Here is a 17,608-nt window from a genome sequence, read left to right on the forward strand (position 1 = left end):
TCACATGGGCTTCAAAATGTTAAATTGAAAAACTCGAATTATTATTCTATGACCACTTATTTGTTGACTTGGAAAAAATTAAAAATGCAAAGAATTCACATATTGATACCTGTATACCACATCCTATATCAACTTATGTCACAGTAAATTTTTAGTTTATGGGAAAGGTCAAGCAGAGCATTTTTTTCTGAAAGGGCAACATGCTCTGCAATGCTCGCTGTCTCCAGCAGGATCTCCAAACCTCCATTTGTCAATCATTCACCCGTTTAATGATATCAGGCAGTGTTGTACCACCAAGTGAGTGAAAGCGAACAAATTTCCAGAAAGCCATGTATACAAAATGGCACTTGTTAGTCGTCATCCAATATAGGACTTTTGAAATGACGTACGAATGTGAATGAGGCCTTTCGTGCATGCACTGTGTGTGTGTTTTCAGCAATTTGCTTCCACGAATTGGGGCACTTTAACCTGCCATTGCTATCGCAAAACCTGTACATGAAATAGTTTTTTTAAACATAATTTTAGTATTCAAATGAAAAAGTAGCAATTCCAAGATGATTAACCATAATTGTGTTCCTGGAAGCAAATCGGACTCACAAAAATCTATAAAATACTAGAAATATCCATGAATGAGAGGTGTCGAGTTCCTACCATTTCCTGTTAATACAAGCGACCAGAGGCAGTGGATATCTCACACACAGACACACACACACACACACACACACACACACACACACACACACACACACACACACACACACACACACACACAGACACACACACACACACACACACACACACACACACACACACACACACACACACACACACACACACACACTTTAAACTTCCGGCTAAAGCAATTTGTTGCTCTCCACGTTCACTACGCTCGAGCATTCAAAATCTTATCCAAGGGGATCAGGAAATGGATGAATGGTTCACAGAAAGTAACACATTCCTCATTCCAAAATCTGAAGAAACCTAACTCCCTCACAAATACTGGCCAATAACCTGTCTACCAACAACGTACTGACTTTTAACAGGAATCATTACAGAAACGATGTACCACCATAGAACCAACAAGGATGCCGAGAGGCAGAACAGAAGGGATGTAAGAGAGCATGTTACGGAACAATAGACCACTTACTTCTCAACAAGGCCGTACTCGAAAACTGAAATACGAGAAGAACCAAATTGTCCACAGTCTGGATAGACTATAAAAAAAGCTTTTGATAGTGTCCCACATTCATCGATGATAAAGTGCATGGAAATATACAAGATACATCTCCAATAATCAATCTGATTGAGAAAGCCATGGATCTATGGAATACCACAATAATCCTGCAACACTCGGAAGGAAAGATCGAAATACCAGGAGTGAAGATACGACGTGGGATCTTTCAAGGAGATAGCTTTCCCCCCTCCTGTTTTGCCTGGCTCTGGATCCAGGAAGTAACCTCATTAATGGGCAAGGCCACAGATACATGCTCCCAACAAATAAAAGAATGTCCAAAGAAACAAGAAAGATGACACATCTACTTTACATGGATATTTTTTGGATATGGATATATCATATATTATGTCAGGTCAGGTTCGATCTGTGACCTGCTACAGGTACCATATGAACCTGTACTAATCAGTTCCATGGTCGGGTTGGCGGCGACTAAACCGTCTCCCCCACCAGGTTTTCTGGTGAGGAGGGTGTTTGGATATGGACACCCAGCAGGATTAAAAACAAAACCTGCCAAAGGGCAGAGGAGCTCCTTGTGAGCCAACGGCCATCCATATCTAGTGCCCAACTGTGTCTGCGGACGTCCTCCTGCAGTTGGGTCACTTCTTTTTAGGAGGTTGGTGGCAGGATTTGCACTCCGGCCACCGTAAAACCCTTCATTCCGCAAAACGCAAAAAAAATCTGAAAACCCACTGCGTGGGAGTACCTCCTGTGCAGCTTCCCTTCGCAGGGCAGCTCACCGGATGACGGGATTGGGGCAAAGCCTTCGGGACCCCCAATCTTTGATGATAGGAGGGAAACCACGGGGTAACATCCCTGGGTCAGATTGCGGGAGATTGTGTCGGAGTGGTGCTGAGGTGTCGTCCACCAGACGGCGGTCTCCTTGGGTTAACCTGAGGCGGTCCCTTCGGGTGTGTGCCTGGAATGTCCTATCCCTAAGAAAGGATGATCACCTTTCTCTGTTATCATCTGAGCTCAAGCGTTTGGACATCGGGATTGCAGCTCTCTCTGAGGTTCGGAGACCGGATTGCGGCGAGATAATGGTGGGTGGTTACACCTACTATTGGTCTGGTCGCTCTGATGGTTACCATACCCAAGGAGTTGCTGCAGCTGTGTCCAATAAGCTGACCGCAATGATAATTGAGGTAACACCTGTCAACGAGCGTATTATGAGATCAAGGATTCGTCACTCCTTAGGTGTCATTTCCCTGGTCTCTGTTTATGCTCCGACTGAGGCAAGTGATCTCACCGTGAAGGACACATTCTACGCCACACTCGAGTCTGTGGTTGATCAGTGCCCCAGACGAGATGCACTTCTAGTCTTGGGGGATTTCAATGCATCGACTGGAACTGATAGGGATGGTTATGAGGTGTGTGTTGGTCCCCATGGGTCAGGAACTATGAACCAGAATAGCACTAAGTTCCTTGACTTTGCAAGAAGTCATGGACTTAGGGTGGCTAGTTCATGGTTTCAGCGCCCACAAGCTCATCGCTGGACTTGGTATTCCAATGCTGGTGGTGTGGCAAAGGAGATTGACCATGTCCTCATTGACGGTCGTTGGAGGATGATCCAGAACTGCAGGGTCTACCGGAGTGCTCAGTTCCTCAATACTGACCACAGGCTTGTTGTAGCAACTCTAAAGCTGCAACTTAAGTCCTAGAGAATGGTACCATCCCAGCCTAGGCTGGATGTTGCCAAGCTCAGGGATGAGAGAGTAGCTGAGGAGTTTGCGAACAGGCTGAGTGGACACTTGGGGGGTCTGGGTGCTTTGAGGGGTCCTGAAGAGTTGTGGAACGCCTTCAAGACCACCGTCCTTGATGTTGCCGGTGGATGCCTTGGAGCTCACCACAGGGCAAAGAAGAATTTTGTCTCTCAAGGGACACTGGATACAATTGACCAGAGTCGCAGGGCCAGGCTGAATGGCAGAGCTGAGCTGTTCAGGGAGCTGAGGCGTAAAACTGTACGTGCACTGAGGGTGGACAAGGAGGCCTATGTGCGAGGAATATGTGAGGGGGTAGAGCATCACCTGTGGACAGGTGATTCTCGTCCCGCTTACAGGGGAATTCGTGCATTACGTTCATCCAAGCCCATCCCTCGGAGCGCTGCAGTTTGAGCAGAGAGTGGTAGGCTCTTGACAGAGGAGTCTGAAGTGAAGGCCTGCTGGGCTGGTTACTTTGAGCGGTTGTACCGGGCTGATCCCCCAGCTGTCGAGTTGGACGTCAAGGGTGTTACAATCCCTGTTGTTGACCCTTGAATCAACTGTGGTCCACCTTCGCTTGTGGAAACACAGGCTGCGGTGAAACAGTTGAAACGGGGCAAAGCTCCAGGGATCTGTGGCATCCATGCTGAACTTCTCAAGGCTGGTGGAAATGCTGCACTCGTGTCGTTGCATGCAGTTTTGTGCTCTGCCTGGAACACAGGCATCATCCCAACTGACTGGAAGAGGGGCCTTGTTGTCCCTCTCTGGAAAGGGAAGGGTGATCGCCAAGACTGCAACAACTACCGAGGGGTGACGCTGCTCTCAGTGCCGGGCAAGGTCTTTGCTCGGATAATTCTCGATAGGGTTCGCCACCATCTGCTTGAGCACCAGCGTCCAGAGCAGTCAGGCTTTACACCAAAGAGGTCAACGATTGACCGTATCCTTGCACTTCGTGTCCTCACCGAACGCAGACGAGAGTTTCGGCAGGGGCTGTTTGCAGCCTATGTTGATCTCTGTAAAGCGTTCGATTCAGTGAATCGGGATGTCATCTGTAGGATTCTTGGTCTTCGTGGGGTGCCACCAAAACTGATCGATCTGATATCTGAACTCTACTCTGGTACTGCGAGTGCTGTGAAGTGTGGTGGTACCATCTCTGACTTATTTCCAGTTGTTACTGGAGTTCGTCAGGGATGTGTACTTGCCCCCACACTTTTCAGCACTTGTATGGACTGGATTTTAGAAAGGATGTCGGATAGATCAAGTTGCGGTGCATCGTTTGGGAATGTCAAGATCTCGGACCTTGATTTTGCAGATGATGCAGTCATCTTTGCGGAGACTTTAGACATCCTCTTGGGGGCCCTCGAGGTGCTGAATGAGGAGTCGGAGCCGTTGGGATTACGGGTTTCTTGGGTCAAAACTAAGATCCAGGCTTTCGGTGACATCTTGGATGCTGCTGTCCTGTCTGTGTCTGTTTGTGGTGAGGATGTTGAGGTCGTGGAGAGATTCACTTACCTTGGCAGTGATATTCATGTCTCTGCTGGCTGCGAGTCAGAGGTCAATAGACGTCTGGGTCGGGCCTGGGGAGTCATGGATTCACTGGATCATGGGGTGTGGCGCTGCCGGTACCTGTGCGGGAGGACGAAAGTCCGAGTCTTCAGGTCCTTGGTACTTCTAGTCTTGCTCTATGGGTGCGAGACTTGGACTCTGACCAAGGATCTGAGACGGAGACTTAATTCCTTTGGTACCAGGTCTCTTCAGGGAATCCTTGGCTATCGCTGGTCGGATTTTGTGTCCAACGAGCGGTTGCTGAGAGAGACTCGGATGAGATTTGTTACCTGCATAGTCCGTGAGCGTCAGTTGCGGCTGTATGGTCATGTGGCTCGTTTTCCTGACGCTGATCCTGCTCACCAGATTCTCTCAGCGAGGGAGTCTCATGAGTGGAGGAGGCCAGTGGGCCGACCACGTGCCTCATGGTTGCAACAGGTTGACCATCATTTCAAGGAGATGGGGATGGGCCTGGCATCTGCCTGGGGGATGGCCAGACGGAGGCCCCTGGAGTACCGGCGGAAAGTGGACGCAGCGACGCGCTGTTCTGGCACATGCTCCCATACCTGACCTGACCTGATATATCATGGATATCCAAAAAATCCAAGTATTTTTGGCTTCTTTTAGAAGCTTTGGGAGCCATTTTCGGTAAAAATCCTTTTCTCCCACACATGATGTACGTAAACATCCCTTGATCAATATTGCTGCTTAGTGGTTCTGCGCATGCACACCAAGCATTTTGGAGTGGATTATATCATTTTGAAAGTCCTGTATTCAGAGGAGCCAGAAATTGAATAGACTTATTTTTCCTTTGTGGTTGTGTTTCTTCAAAGGCACAATGAATTCTCGACTATGAATTTTCTGTTGTCTTCATAAATGTTGTGAATAAGGTGTGACAGCCCAGCTTTAATTCAAATTAATAGGTTTGCATTGTTTCAAAAAAAAAATTGATTCTTCCTTTTAGGATACAAAGCACAGCTTAACTGTAAACTTGACGACTCTACGCATCTGGTGTTATACCTGTGAACAAGAAGTCTTCCTGGACACACAATTGGCTGACGCTGCAGCACGCACAGTGAGTACTGCTTCCATTGTTTGCACCTATGTTAAATTAGTAGAGGAATAAACTTAAATTGATCTACAGTTTGCTCGTGAATGATTAGAATGCTTTAAAAGCAACCACTTTTCACGAGAAATTTAATTGAATAGATCTGAGAGATGATGGATCCTGTGGCAAGTATCTATCCACAAGTTTAATCAACAGCCCTTTCTTCTAATGCAAAAAATGAATACTGGTGGGTAGTTAAACACCACGGCAGAAATCAAGAGAGCAGATACTGTATATATAATTGCATCATAAATGTCTTTTAATGAGATATGATTTGATTGGGATAGCTCTTTTTTTGAGTTACTTTTGTTAATGAAGACATATGTGCTGAGCAGGCAAGCAGTGTGGGTGCCCCCTCCATGTTCAAACGCATTTCACCAATGATGACAGAGGAAGGAGATTCAGAGGTGGATGATGATGATCAGAGACCAAGAGGTGCTACCTTCTTTCTTTCCTCTTTCTATCTCATTTATGCATGAGTGTTTTAATTGCTTAATGGGATCACTTCCTTTTTTTTTGAAACCATGATATTATTTTATTTTTGAGACTTGTCCAAACAGTCTCATTATATTATTCACCTTTGGATACCTGTAAGTCTACCAACACAAAATGTTTTCTCTTATAAAGCCAAGGTTGTTGGCACAGTCTTACAGTGTCATGGCTGCCATTAATTTTTGATCCAATCTGGAAACATCACAGGAAAACCAATATACATAACGAATGGTTGTATAAATTCTATCTCTGGAATGAAAACCCTTAGGTAACAACTTTTTTTACAGATTTTCCTAAAGATTGTGTTTAATAAATGCATAAATTTTGTTACTATACTGAAATATATTACCAGCTGTTTACAAAGTCAAAATCACAGACACTTAACCAACTATTTGTTTTTTCTTTGTAATTAATTCCACCACCAAAGGTGGACAGAGGTTATGTTTTCACTCCTGTCTGTCTGTCTATTGGTTTGCATGTCTGTGAACAAGATGTCTCAAAAAGTCATGGATGGATTCGGACAAACCTTGGTGGGCAGGTTGGGTGTATTACGAGGAAGAATTGATTCGATTTTGGTGAAGATCCGGATGCAATAATCTTTTACGTGATTCTTTACCATTGTGTGATGGAGCTAAAAACCAAATATAGCACGATATCTCAAAAAGTTATTGTTGGATTCGGACGAAACTTGGTGGACATGTTGAGAGTTTGACAAAGACTAATTGATTGGATTTTGGTGACGATCCGAGGAACTAGAACGCAGGACAGACCAGGACGTAACAGAACAAAAAGAGCAGTAGAAAGTTATGAGGGAGCGAATGGACAGCCCAACGGCAGGGTTGATGGAGACTTGGAAATAAGGGATGTGGGGAAGAAGGGGGGAAAGGGGAGGACACAAAGGGTGAACAAGGTCGATAGAGCCACAAACTCTCAATCACAGAAGTGGAAGAAAGAGTGGGAACCTAGAAGGATGTGGGAGTTAATGGGGGTACAAAATATCATGGTGTGGATGGGGGATGACCTGAGATGGTGGTGAACAGCTATCTTGAAGCTCTTGGGGGAGGAATAAGATTGAAGAGATTGAGGAAGTTGGTTCCACAGGTTGGAAAAAAGAGGAACAAATGAGTAGAGGTGTGCAATAAGTCTGGATTTTGGGGGTTTCACCAGAAGGGGGTTACTGGCAGACCTGTATGTGCTGCAGAACCCTGGTGGTGGATGTGTGTGGGGGAGGGGGGGACAGCATGGAAAGAGCAGAGGATGCATGACCAGAAAAGAGGTGAGAGAAGACAGAGACCACCAACCTATCTGCAATGTGAAGGTGATGGGCCCATAGACTCAGCTTAATTCCAGCATATTCCAATGATCTTGAAGGTCTTGGTTTCCATGGCATCAAGTTGAGCAAGATTTGAGGCAGGAGCATCAGACCAGAGGGGACAGTAGAACTCCATCAAGCTGTAGATGAAGGCCTTGTAGGTAGATGAAAGTTTAGATGTGTGAAGGAAAGACTTTGCATGATGGAGGATGCCCAGTTGGTGACTGGCTTTGGAGGCCAACTTAACTATGTAGTTTGCCAAAGAAAGGTCATGGCTGATTGTGAATCCCAAAAGTTGAAGTGACTGAACTTCCTCAAGAGGATTGTTGGGGAAGTCGATTGGAGGGTTTGTCAGATGGTCTTTTCGGAGAGACGGTATGAGATTGTGATATTTATCAGGATTGAAAGACCTAATCCATGTGTTGGACCAGCTTGTGATTCTATGAAGGTCTGCAGAGGGGGAAGAAGCTGCTGCTTGCCTAACTGAAAGATGAGTGGTGCTAAGGCAGATAGAGTCATCAGCAAAGAGATAAAGAAGATTTTCCAGAGTCAGAAGGATTGGTGGTGAAGATTAGAAATGGCACTGGGCCCAGAAGACTGCCTTGGCACATTTTAGCCTTGACCAGAGAGGATATGAGAGAATCCCATTGATTGCCACCTGTTGGCTAATGGCATTATGCAAGTTATGACTTGAGCAGACAAATCTGCAAAACACGGCGAGTTCATCCGATTTATTCATTTTCACTCATCTTAAAACTATTATCATTATGAATACATTTGTGATTATTAAGACCGGGAGCAGATCGCGTATTGGTATTTACAAAACAGCAGCCGAGAGGGGAGAGGAAATTATGGCTGATTTTTATGAGGATGGAGGAATGCTTTTTGAACTGCTATGCAAGCAACATGGTCCAATCTCGTCTCATGATTGGTGCATTACACTTGTTGGTCACTTGGCAAGCAAGGCTCCCACAAAATGCAGGAAGAACAAAACTAGAGAGGATGTCAACGTACTGTATGGTAGCTTCAAACCTTTCCCAGATTCTGAAGTACCTCCACCCAAAATTTGGGCCTCCAGGTGCTACGGTTCGGCCGTGAAAAAAACAACATACAAACACACAAACACTTGAAAATATTTATTTAGATGTTTCTGTAATGTTTATTGAGATGACATGTTTATTCTAAAATTTGAGCGAAGAGGTGACAAATATTAATATTGCAGTTTATGCTGTGTGGAAAGAGGGTGAGAGTTCAGGAAATTTCTGGTTACTTCTGGATATTGAGGCATCTTGTGTTATTGAGCAATTCCTTGCAGAATCCAGTCATGGCAACATCCAGTCATTATGAGTAGCTTGTTGAGGGGAGGGGGCTTTTGGCAATGATCTTGAACTGAGTATATTGTTGCGAATTCGCGCCCGCCGGCGTGCGAGCGGCCACGTAACTCGAATCGCAGCACGTCGCCCACCGGACGGACAATTCCGTGGTGACCCTCTCGGACTAACGCCGGGAACTAGTCACGGGTGGGCCTTTCGGCCTCACCACGATCGTGCCAATCGGCCCCCCGCGTGGGATAGGGTTGTTCGCCAAATTCGACCTACCTAAGTACCCACACGGAGGGTAGACCGGGCGATCGCACCTCGCCGCAGGTCGACTTCGGACACAGGCCACTTTAAGCGATCCGTTCCATACTATCGGGATAACCGAGCGGTGTTATCGTCAACCTCGATGGTTCCGATTAATTATTGGGCGTATTTAGCCCACGACCAACCCTTTACGTGAAGTAAGATGGAGATTCAATTAAAGAAAAGACGAAGCGAAACGGGAAAAACAGTTCAACATAAGGCACATTTATTCCGCGGAAAACGGAAAGCACACATATACAATTACAATTATGCACCAAAAGCAAATGTAAAAGAAACACAACAATTATGCACCAAAAGCAAATGCAACAAAAGAGACACAATGCAGATCTACTACCGACTACGCGAGCACACGGCAACACTTACACAGTTTTACTTTACAGACGGCGCCGACAACACATATACTCCAAAGCAAAAGAAAAAGGGGCCACCCTCAACTACAAGGGGGCAGACGGGCCTGGGGCCGAGACCGCGTCGAGCCTACCCGTCTGGTGATGAGCCGCAAAATGGCGGCGGCGCCCCGACTCCGCGCTCCTCCGCGGGCCTCGCTGGCACTGCTTGGAATGGGGTGGGAACGGGGCCCCCTTCTCGCACTATCTCAGCGCGGGGGAAACAGGGGGGTTTGTTGATGCTCTAGGGAAAGAGGATATCTGGCTTGCTTGGGTCCCGCGACGAGCGACTCCACTGCGACCTCGACCGCGTTCCCGGCCTCCCCTCTCCACAGCTCCCCGACAGACTCCGAACCCCGTCTTGACTGCTGCTGCTGCCACGCTTCGCCGCCGCCACAACGCGCCCGAACCCGAAACAGAAACTCTTCTCTCTGCCGCTGCCACACCTCTCCAACTCGCCCGAGCCCGAAACAGAAACTCTCAACTCGACCCAATTCGCTCCGCGCTCGGCGCTTTATAGTGCGACAGGAGAAACCATATGCAGATTTTTGGATCTGGATCGGCTCGGGGGTGGAGCCACGCTCGCCCATTGGACGGAGGAAAAGTGGGCGTGAATCATTCCTGATCCGACTTCCCCGGAAAGGCCGCTTTTTGCACCCGCTGCTCGGCGCGCGCCCTGTACGAGTCCAGGATCGGTGCCCACAAGCGGTGTGGGAATGGGGGCGGGAGGAGGAGAGGTGAAGGTGGTGGAGGGTTTATTGTGGTGGTCCCTGGCCACGGTGACGCTTGGAATGGTGGTGATGCGATGATTGCGAGAGCGAGTTGTGAAGGTAAAGGTCGTGGCTGTTGGCGTTGTTGTTGTTGTGAAGCGGCGTTGCGGTTGGTGGTTGTTGTGTGATGGCGGTTGAGACGTGGTTGGCTCAAAATAAAGATAGAACAGAAAAATGGCTATCTTAAAGGGTCGCAGCCCGAATGAATGACATTTATTCCCTCTAAACAACAGGTTTGGGGCTAACTACACATATACTTACAGAGATATCTCACCTATGGGACCTGAATGGTGGTTTGCGAATTTCCTCAACCACAACAATATAAATAGTTAGACAGAAGAAGAGGCAGTCAACAGTTGCTTTGTTGTGTACAGTGCTGTGGCATTGTGCTCTTGTGCTCCTTGTGGTTTATCTCTTCAATCAATGCAACTTTGTCATGCACCAGCCTGCTGGTTAGGCCTAAGTCGCATTTGCTCAACGGCGAGGATACGGCGGCCGTACGCCCTCTGAATTGACAGAAACGTGCGGTGGCCGCAGAGTTTCTGCAGTGGCCTCAGGGTGGCCCTACGCCGTTTGGCTATATTTTACAGGCCGCAGGGGTCGCCGTGGAATTATAGCGCGGAGTTATAACTTTTTTCATTTCTACGTTCGCCGTAGCAATTCGACAAGCCAAAACAAAAGAACTGGAAAAAAAAAAGGAACCCACTCGTTACTGTCCGTCTGGCTGCACGTTCGGCTTAGGGCCCCCCTGCGATCCCCCTGCGATCCCCCTGCGGTCGCCTTGCTGGCACCTTGCATCTGCCTTGAAAATTCTATGGCCGCCGCAGGAACGCCCTAAGGTCACCATGCGACATCAAATCAAAGACCGTACGGCACCCCGACGTTTTCGGTCTCCACAATTTAAAAATACGCCGTGCGGCTCCCCGAAAAATAAAAACATATGTGACTGCTACATTGTGTGACCGTGGAAATACTGCGGCCGCCGTATAATTGCTCGTGGCCGTAGATTTTGGAGACCCCACGGCCGCCGTGGCAAATGTGACTTAGGCCTTAGCCATCGATCAATTTCAAACCTGGAGTACTTTGACGGTACAACTCACTGTGTATGTTTTATGTGTTTAATTGATCTTGTAAAATAGTGTAGCTCATTTATGTTTGTACATTTGTAAACTATGGTTTCCCAGTCTCTTCCTTGTCATATTTGAAAGAGTGATCCCAAATATTCTAAACTCTGCCAGTATGTCATTGGACCAATGCTAAGCTGTACACTCGTATGTTTCACGTCACAATATGTGCAAGTCTTTGCCTCATCCAGTGCAAATGCAGTCTTATGAAGAAGCTGAATCCTGTTTGGTATAACCCAGAGGTGTGTCAACCAAACAGTGATAGAATGGCAGGCAGTGTGTGTACACTTCCTTCGGAAGGTGCTGTACCCATCTCCAACACAGCGGTTGGTGTTAGTAGCTTAGAGAGCAGCTTGTTCATCACCATTTATAGCATTGTAGGTCACTTTCAATAGCACACTTTTATTTTTCTGAAATATTGTGGGAAATGGTTCAAGTTGTGTGTTTCCAGCTATTTTTTTTAAAAATAGAAAGCAAATATTCTGCAACTTTGTTTTTATAGGTCTTACAGGATTAAAGAACATTGGAAACACGTGCTACATGAATGCAGCTTTGCAGGCACTCTCAAACTGGTAGGATTTACTTGAACACCCTTTATTGTTTCTAATGTAACTTTAAAACTGCATCTGTGTATGTGTGGGAATGAGACTGCACCTGCAAGTGTATGAGTAAGCTTCACATCTGCATATTTTTTTTACTGTTAAATTAGATAATTTTTTCCTTTTTATTTAATTAGGGTACCAAGCCTTACAGGCGGCTGGTTGGTACACTATTGTTTTTCATCTATTCTTTTTTTTTCTTCCACCGCATATTTCAGGTTTATTCGCTTTTAAATTTGTTTTCTCCGCAACTGCATGAGCGATCAACACGAAACTTTCAACGTAGAAGCACCCACCCGTGGAGATTATATATATATATATATATATATATATATATATATATATATATATATATATATATATATATATATATATATATATATATATATATATATATATATATCGGTCATGTGGTATAGCAGCCATGTTGGAAAAAAGGAAAAACTTTGGACATCTTCTTTCGTAGTCTGGAACCACTCAAAGAAAAAAAAATTGAAACTTGGCACAGATCAGGAATGTACTATGGGGAATAACATTGATAACAATGATGTCATTGGTGATGATGATGTCAAAATTGAATGCGCCAAATGATTTATCAGATTAATACCAAACTTTCTGTGGGTGATCGACAAGGAAATGTGACCAGTGAATTAAATTGATGACATCAGTGACATGGTTTGCAGCCATGTTTTTTTTTTGAAAAATTAACCTAAAAAACCGTCCACTCCAAAACGGCTGAACAGATCGAGGCAAAACTTTGCAGATATGATCAACTACCCATGTGGAACAAAGTTTGATAACTATGATGTCATCACTGATGTGGTTTGGCAGCCATATTGGATTTTAAAGAAAACTTTTTTTAGCTTTCGAGATCGAAGTAAAACTCCATACAAATGATCGACGAGCCATGGCGAATAAAGTTTGATAACTGCGATGTCGTAGATCACATGGTCTGGCAGCCATATTGGATTAAACCTCAAACCTCTAAAAAAACATCTCTCAAACTGCCAAACGCAAAACTTTATGTAATCGACTATGCACGGTGATTAAAGTTTAATCACTAAAACATCATCAGTCACATGGTGTGGCAGCCATATTGGATTGAAGGAATATATTAATAAATTCTTTCTCTGAAACCGCTTAACCTATCAACGCGAAACTTCACAAATGCCATCGAATACCATTGCTGCATATAGGGTGAAAATAATGAAGTCATAAATCACGTAGATTGGCAGCCATGTTGGATAGAAAACAAATTTTATCCGATCAACGCAAGACTTCACAAACATGATTCCCAACCCAATAAGATGTGGAGTGTAAATTTATGATGTCATAGATCACATGGTCAGGCAGCCATATTTGTTTGAAAAGATTCTTTAAAAACCTTCTCCGAAACCGCTTAACCGATCAATGTGAAACATACCACAATATATGCCGCAAGGGTAGTGGATCATATCTCCGAAGTCTCGCATCAATAGCTTGAGTGGTTTCAGAGAAATCATTTAAAAATATATTTTCTTGAAACCAATGTGGCTGCAACACGACATGACTGATGACATCATTGTTATTAATTCCGTATTTTTGCACCAAGGATAGTGGATCATATTTGAAAAGTATTGTGTCAATAGGTTAAGCAATTTCAGAGAAATATATTTTTAAATATTTTCCTTGAAACCAATGTCGCTGCCCCACCATGCAACTGATGACGTCAGGTCAGGTCAGGAATGGAAGCATGTGCCAGAACAGCGCGTCGCTGCGTCCACTTTCCGCCGGTACTCCAGGGCCCTCCGTCTGGCCTTCCCCCAGGCAGATGCCAGGCCCATCCCTATCTCCTTGAGATGCCGATCAACCTGCTGCAACCACGAGGCACGTGGTCAGCCCAATGGCCTCCTCCACTCACGAGACTCCCTCGCTGAGAGAATCTGGTGAGCAGGATCAGCGTCAGGAAACTGAGCCACATGTCCATACAGCCGCAACTGACGCTCACAGACCATGCAGGTAACAAATGTCATCCGAGTCTCTCTCAGCAACCGCTCGTTGGACACAAAATCCGACCAGCGATAGCCAAGGATTATCCGAAGAGACCTGGTACCAAAGGAATTAAGTCTCCGTCTCAGATCCTTGGTCAGAGTCCAAGTCTCGCATCCATAGAGCAAGACTGGAAGCACCAAGGACCTGAAGACTCGGACTTTTGTCCTCCCGCACAGGTACCGGCAGCGCCACACCCCATGATCCAGTGAATCCATGACTCCCCAGGCCCGACCCAGACATCTATTGACCTCTGACTCACAGCCAGCAGAGACATGAATATCACTGCCAAGGTAAGTGAATCTCTCCATGACCTCAACATCCTCACCACAAACAGACACAGACAGGACAGCAGCATCCAAGATGTCATTGAAAGCCTGGATCTTAGTTTTTGACCCAAGAAACCCGTAATCCCAGCGGCTCCGACTCCTCATTCAGCACCTCGAGGGCCCCCAAAAGGATATCTAAATTCTCCGCAAAGATGATTGCATCATCTGCGAAATCAGGGTCCGAGATCTTGACATTCCCAAACGATGCACCGCAGCTTGATCCTTCCGACATCCTCCCTAAAATCCAGTCCATACAAGTGCTGAAAAGTGTGGGGGCCAGTACACACCCCTGAGGAACTCCAGTAACAACTGGAAATAAGTTAGAGATTGTACCACCACACTTCACAGCACTCTCAGTACCAGAGTAGAGTTCAGACATCAGATCTATCAGTTTTGGTGGCACCCCACGAAGACCAAGAATCCTCCAGAGGGCATCGCGATTCACTGAATCGAACGCTTTACAGAGATCAACATAGGATGCAAGCAGCCCCTGCCAAAACTCTCGTCTGCGTTCGGTGAGGACAAGAAGAGCAAGGATACAGTCAATCGTTGACCTCTTTGGTGAAAAACCTGACTGCTCTGGACGCTGGTGCTCAAGCAGATGGTGGCGAACCCTACCAAGAATCATCCGAGCAAAGACCTTGCCCGGCACTGAGAGCAGAGTCACCCCTCGGTAGTTGTTGCAGTCTTGGCGATCACCCTTCCCTTTCCAGAGAGGGACAACAAGGCCCCTCTTCCGATCAGTTGGGATGATGCCTGTGTTCCAGGCAGAGCACAAAACTGCATGCAACGACACGATTGCAGCATTTCCACCAGCCTTGAGAAGTTCAACGTGGATGCCACAGATCCCTGGAGCTTTACCCCGTTTCAACCAGTTCACCGCAGCCTGTGTTTCCACAAGCGAAGGTGGACCACAGTTGATTGGAGGGTCAGCAACAGGGATTGTAACACCCTTGACGTCAAACTTGAAAGCTGGGGGATCAGCCTGGTACAACCGCTCAAAGTAACCGGCCCAGCGGGCCTTCACTTCAGACTCCTCTGTCAAGAGCCTACCACCCTCTGCTCTAACTGCAGTGCTCCGAGGGATGGGCTTGGATGAACGCAATGTGCGAATTCCCCTGTAAGCAGGATGAGAATCACCTTTCCACAGGTGATGCTCTACCACCTCACAGATTCCTCGCACATAGGCATCCTTGTCCACCCTTAGTGCACGAACAGTTTTACGCTTCAGCTCCCTGAACAGCTCAACTCTGCCATTCAGCCTGGCCCTGCGACTCTGGTCAATGGTATCCAGTGTCCCTTGAGAGACAAAATTCTTCTTTGCCCTGCAGTGAGTTCCAAGACATCCACCGGCAACATCAAGGACGGTGGTCTTGAAGGCACTCCACAACTCTTCAGGACCCCCCAAAGCACCCAGATACCCCAAATGTCCACTCAGCCTGTTCGCAAACTCCTCAGCCACTCTCTCATCCTTGAGCTTGCCAACATCCAGCCTAGGCTGGGATGGTATCATTCTCCAGGATTTAAGGTGCAGCTTTAGAGTTGCTACAACAAGCCGGTGGTCAGTATTGAGGAACTGTGCACTCTGGTAGACCCTGCAGTTCTGGATCATCCTCCAGCGACCGTCAACGAGGACATGGTCAATCTCCTTTGCCACACCGCCAGCGTTGGATTTCCAAGTCCAGCGATGAGCTTGTGGGCGCTGAAACCATGAACCAGCCACCCTAAGTCCATGACTTCTTGCAAAGTCAAGGGACTTGGTGCTATTCAGGTTCACAGTTCCAGACCCATGGGGCCCAACACATGTCTCATAACCATCCTGGTCAGTTCCAGTCGATGAATTGAAATCTCCCAAGACGACAAGAGTATCTTGCCTGGGACACTGATCAACCACATACTCGAGCATGGCATACATTGCATCCTTCACGGTGAGATCACTCGCCTCGGTCGGAGCATATACAGAGACCAGGGAAATGACACCCAAGGAGTGACGAATCTTTTGTCTCATAATATGCTCGTTGACCGGTGTTACCTCAATTATCATTGGGGTCAGCTTATTGGACACGGCTACAGCAACTCCTTGATTATGGTAACCATCAGAGCGACCAGACCAATAGTAGGTGTAACAACCCACCATTATCCCGCCGCAATCCGGTCTCCAAACCTCAGAGAGTGCTGCAATACCGATGTCCAAACTCTTGAGCTCAGATGATAACAGAGACAGGTGATCATCCTCTCTTACGGATAGGACATTCCAGGCACCCACCCGAAGGGACCGCTTCAGGTTAACCCAAGGAGACCGCCGTCTGGTGGACGTCACCTCAGCACCACTCCAACACACTCTCCCGCAATCTGACCCAGGGATGTAACCCCGTGGTTTCCCTCCTTTCATCAAAGATTGGGGGTCCCGAAGGCTTTGCCCCAATCCCGTCATCCGGTGAGCTGATGACGTCATCGTTATTAAAATATATGCACTGAAGGTTGTGGATCATGTTTATAAAGTACGAGACGACCCGTGAACCCATTGGGTTCCCGTTGTGAGAGCGGTTGATGAAAAAAATAATAATAATAATAATAATAAGAAAGACACAAAATTTAAAATATTATTTAGTGGTCAAACTTTAACTTGAAGAAAATTTGAGCATTTACCTCAGGAGTCATCATTCGGCCAACCGGTTTCTCGAGGTGTATCAACACATTCTGCATGGTTTGTCCTTGTGCTTTAAGGATCGTCATACCAAAACTTGACTGAATTGGGAATTGATTTTTTTAAATAATTTTTTTCGTTGCCCGATTTGAACGAAACTTGATACTGCACACCGCAGGCGAATGCTGAGTTAGGTGGCCCTAAAATTTTTGCGCTATCATGTACCGTTTTGGCTGTATTTCGGGAACATACATACATATACGAGGTCCGTCTAAAAAGTAACGGGACTGACTTCGCAGAAATTTTATTCCAAAAAATATATTGAAATCACAGCTTGTCCCCTTCAAAATAGTTTCCCTCCAGTCTCACACACTTGTCCATCCTCTTCCACGCTTCGATGCACCCCCAGAAGGCTTCTTCTGGAATCCTCTGGAGCTCTGTCATCACGGCCCTTTTGGTGGTCTCCACATCAGGAGACCGGATCCCCTTGATCACAAGGGGATCCGTTGAGCTTTGGGAATAGGAAAAATCACAAGGGGCAAAGTCTGTCGAATACGTGAGTTGCTCCAGAGTTTGCCTGGTTTTGGCTGAATGGTTAGGGTGGCGGTCTTTGGAACCGAGGGTCCTGAGTTCAAATCCCGCTCAGCTGTTGAATTATTACCAGGTGGGCTAAACTCGGCCTGTCATCCTTCTG

General features: G+C 46.5%; 1 protein-coding gene across 3 annotated transcripts in view; it reads left to right on the top strand.

The window, feature by feature from the left end:
* The window catches only part of USP33 (ubiquitin specific peptidase 33), a 185,595-nt gene that overhangs the window by 43,066 nt on the left and 124,921 nt on the right, over positions 1 to 17,608 (top strand). For all 3 annotated transcript variants that reach the window (XM_085882453.1, XM_085882452.1, XM_085882454.1), the window contains exons 5-7: positions 5,441 to 5,551; positions 5,920 to 6,019; positions 11,814 to 11,883. In XM_085882453.1, coding sequence (XP_085738579.1) covers positions 5,441 to 5,551; positions 5,920 to 6,019; positions 11,814 to 11,883 — 281 coding nt within the window. The remainder of the gene's footprint in view (positions 1 to 5,440; positions 5,552 to 5,919; positions 6,020 to 11,813; positions 11,884 to 17,608) is intronic.

The sequence above is a fragment of the Eptatretus burgeri genome, chromosome 5 (assembly GCF_056783735.1).
Source record: "Eptatretus burgeri isolate ZD-2024b chromosome 5, Ebu_testis_v1, whole genome shotgun sequence".
NCBI lineage: Eukaryota > Metazoa > Chordata > Myxini > Myxiniformes > Myxinidae > Eptatretus > Eptatretus burgeri.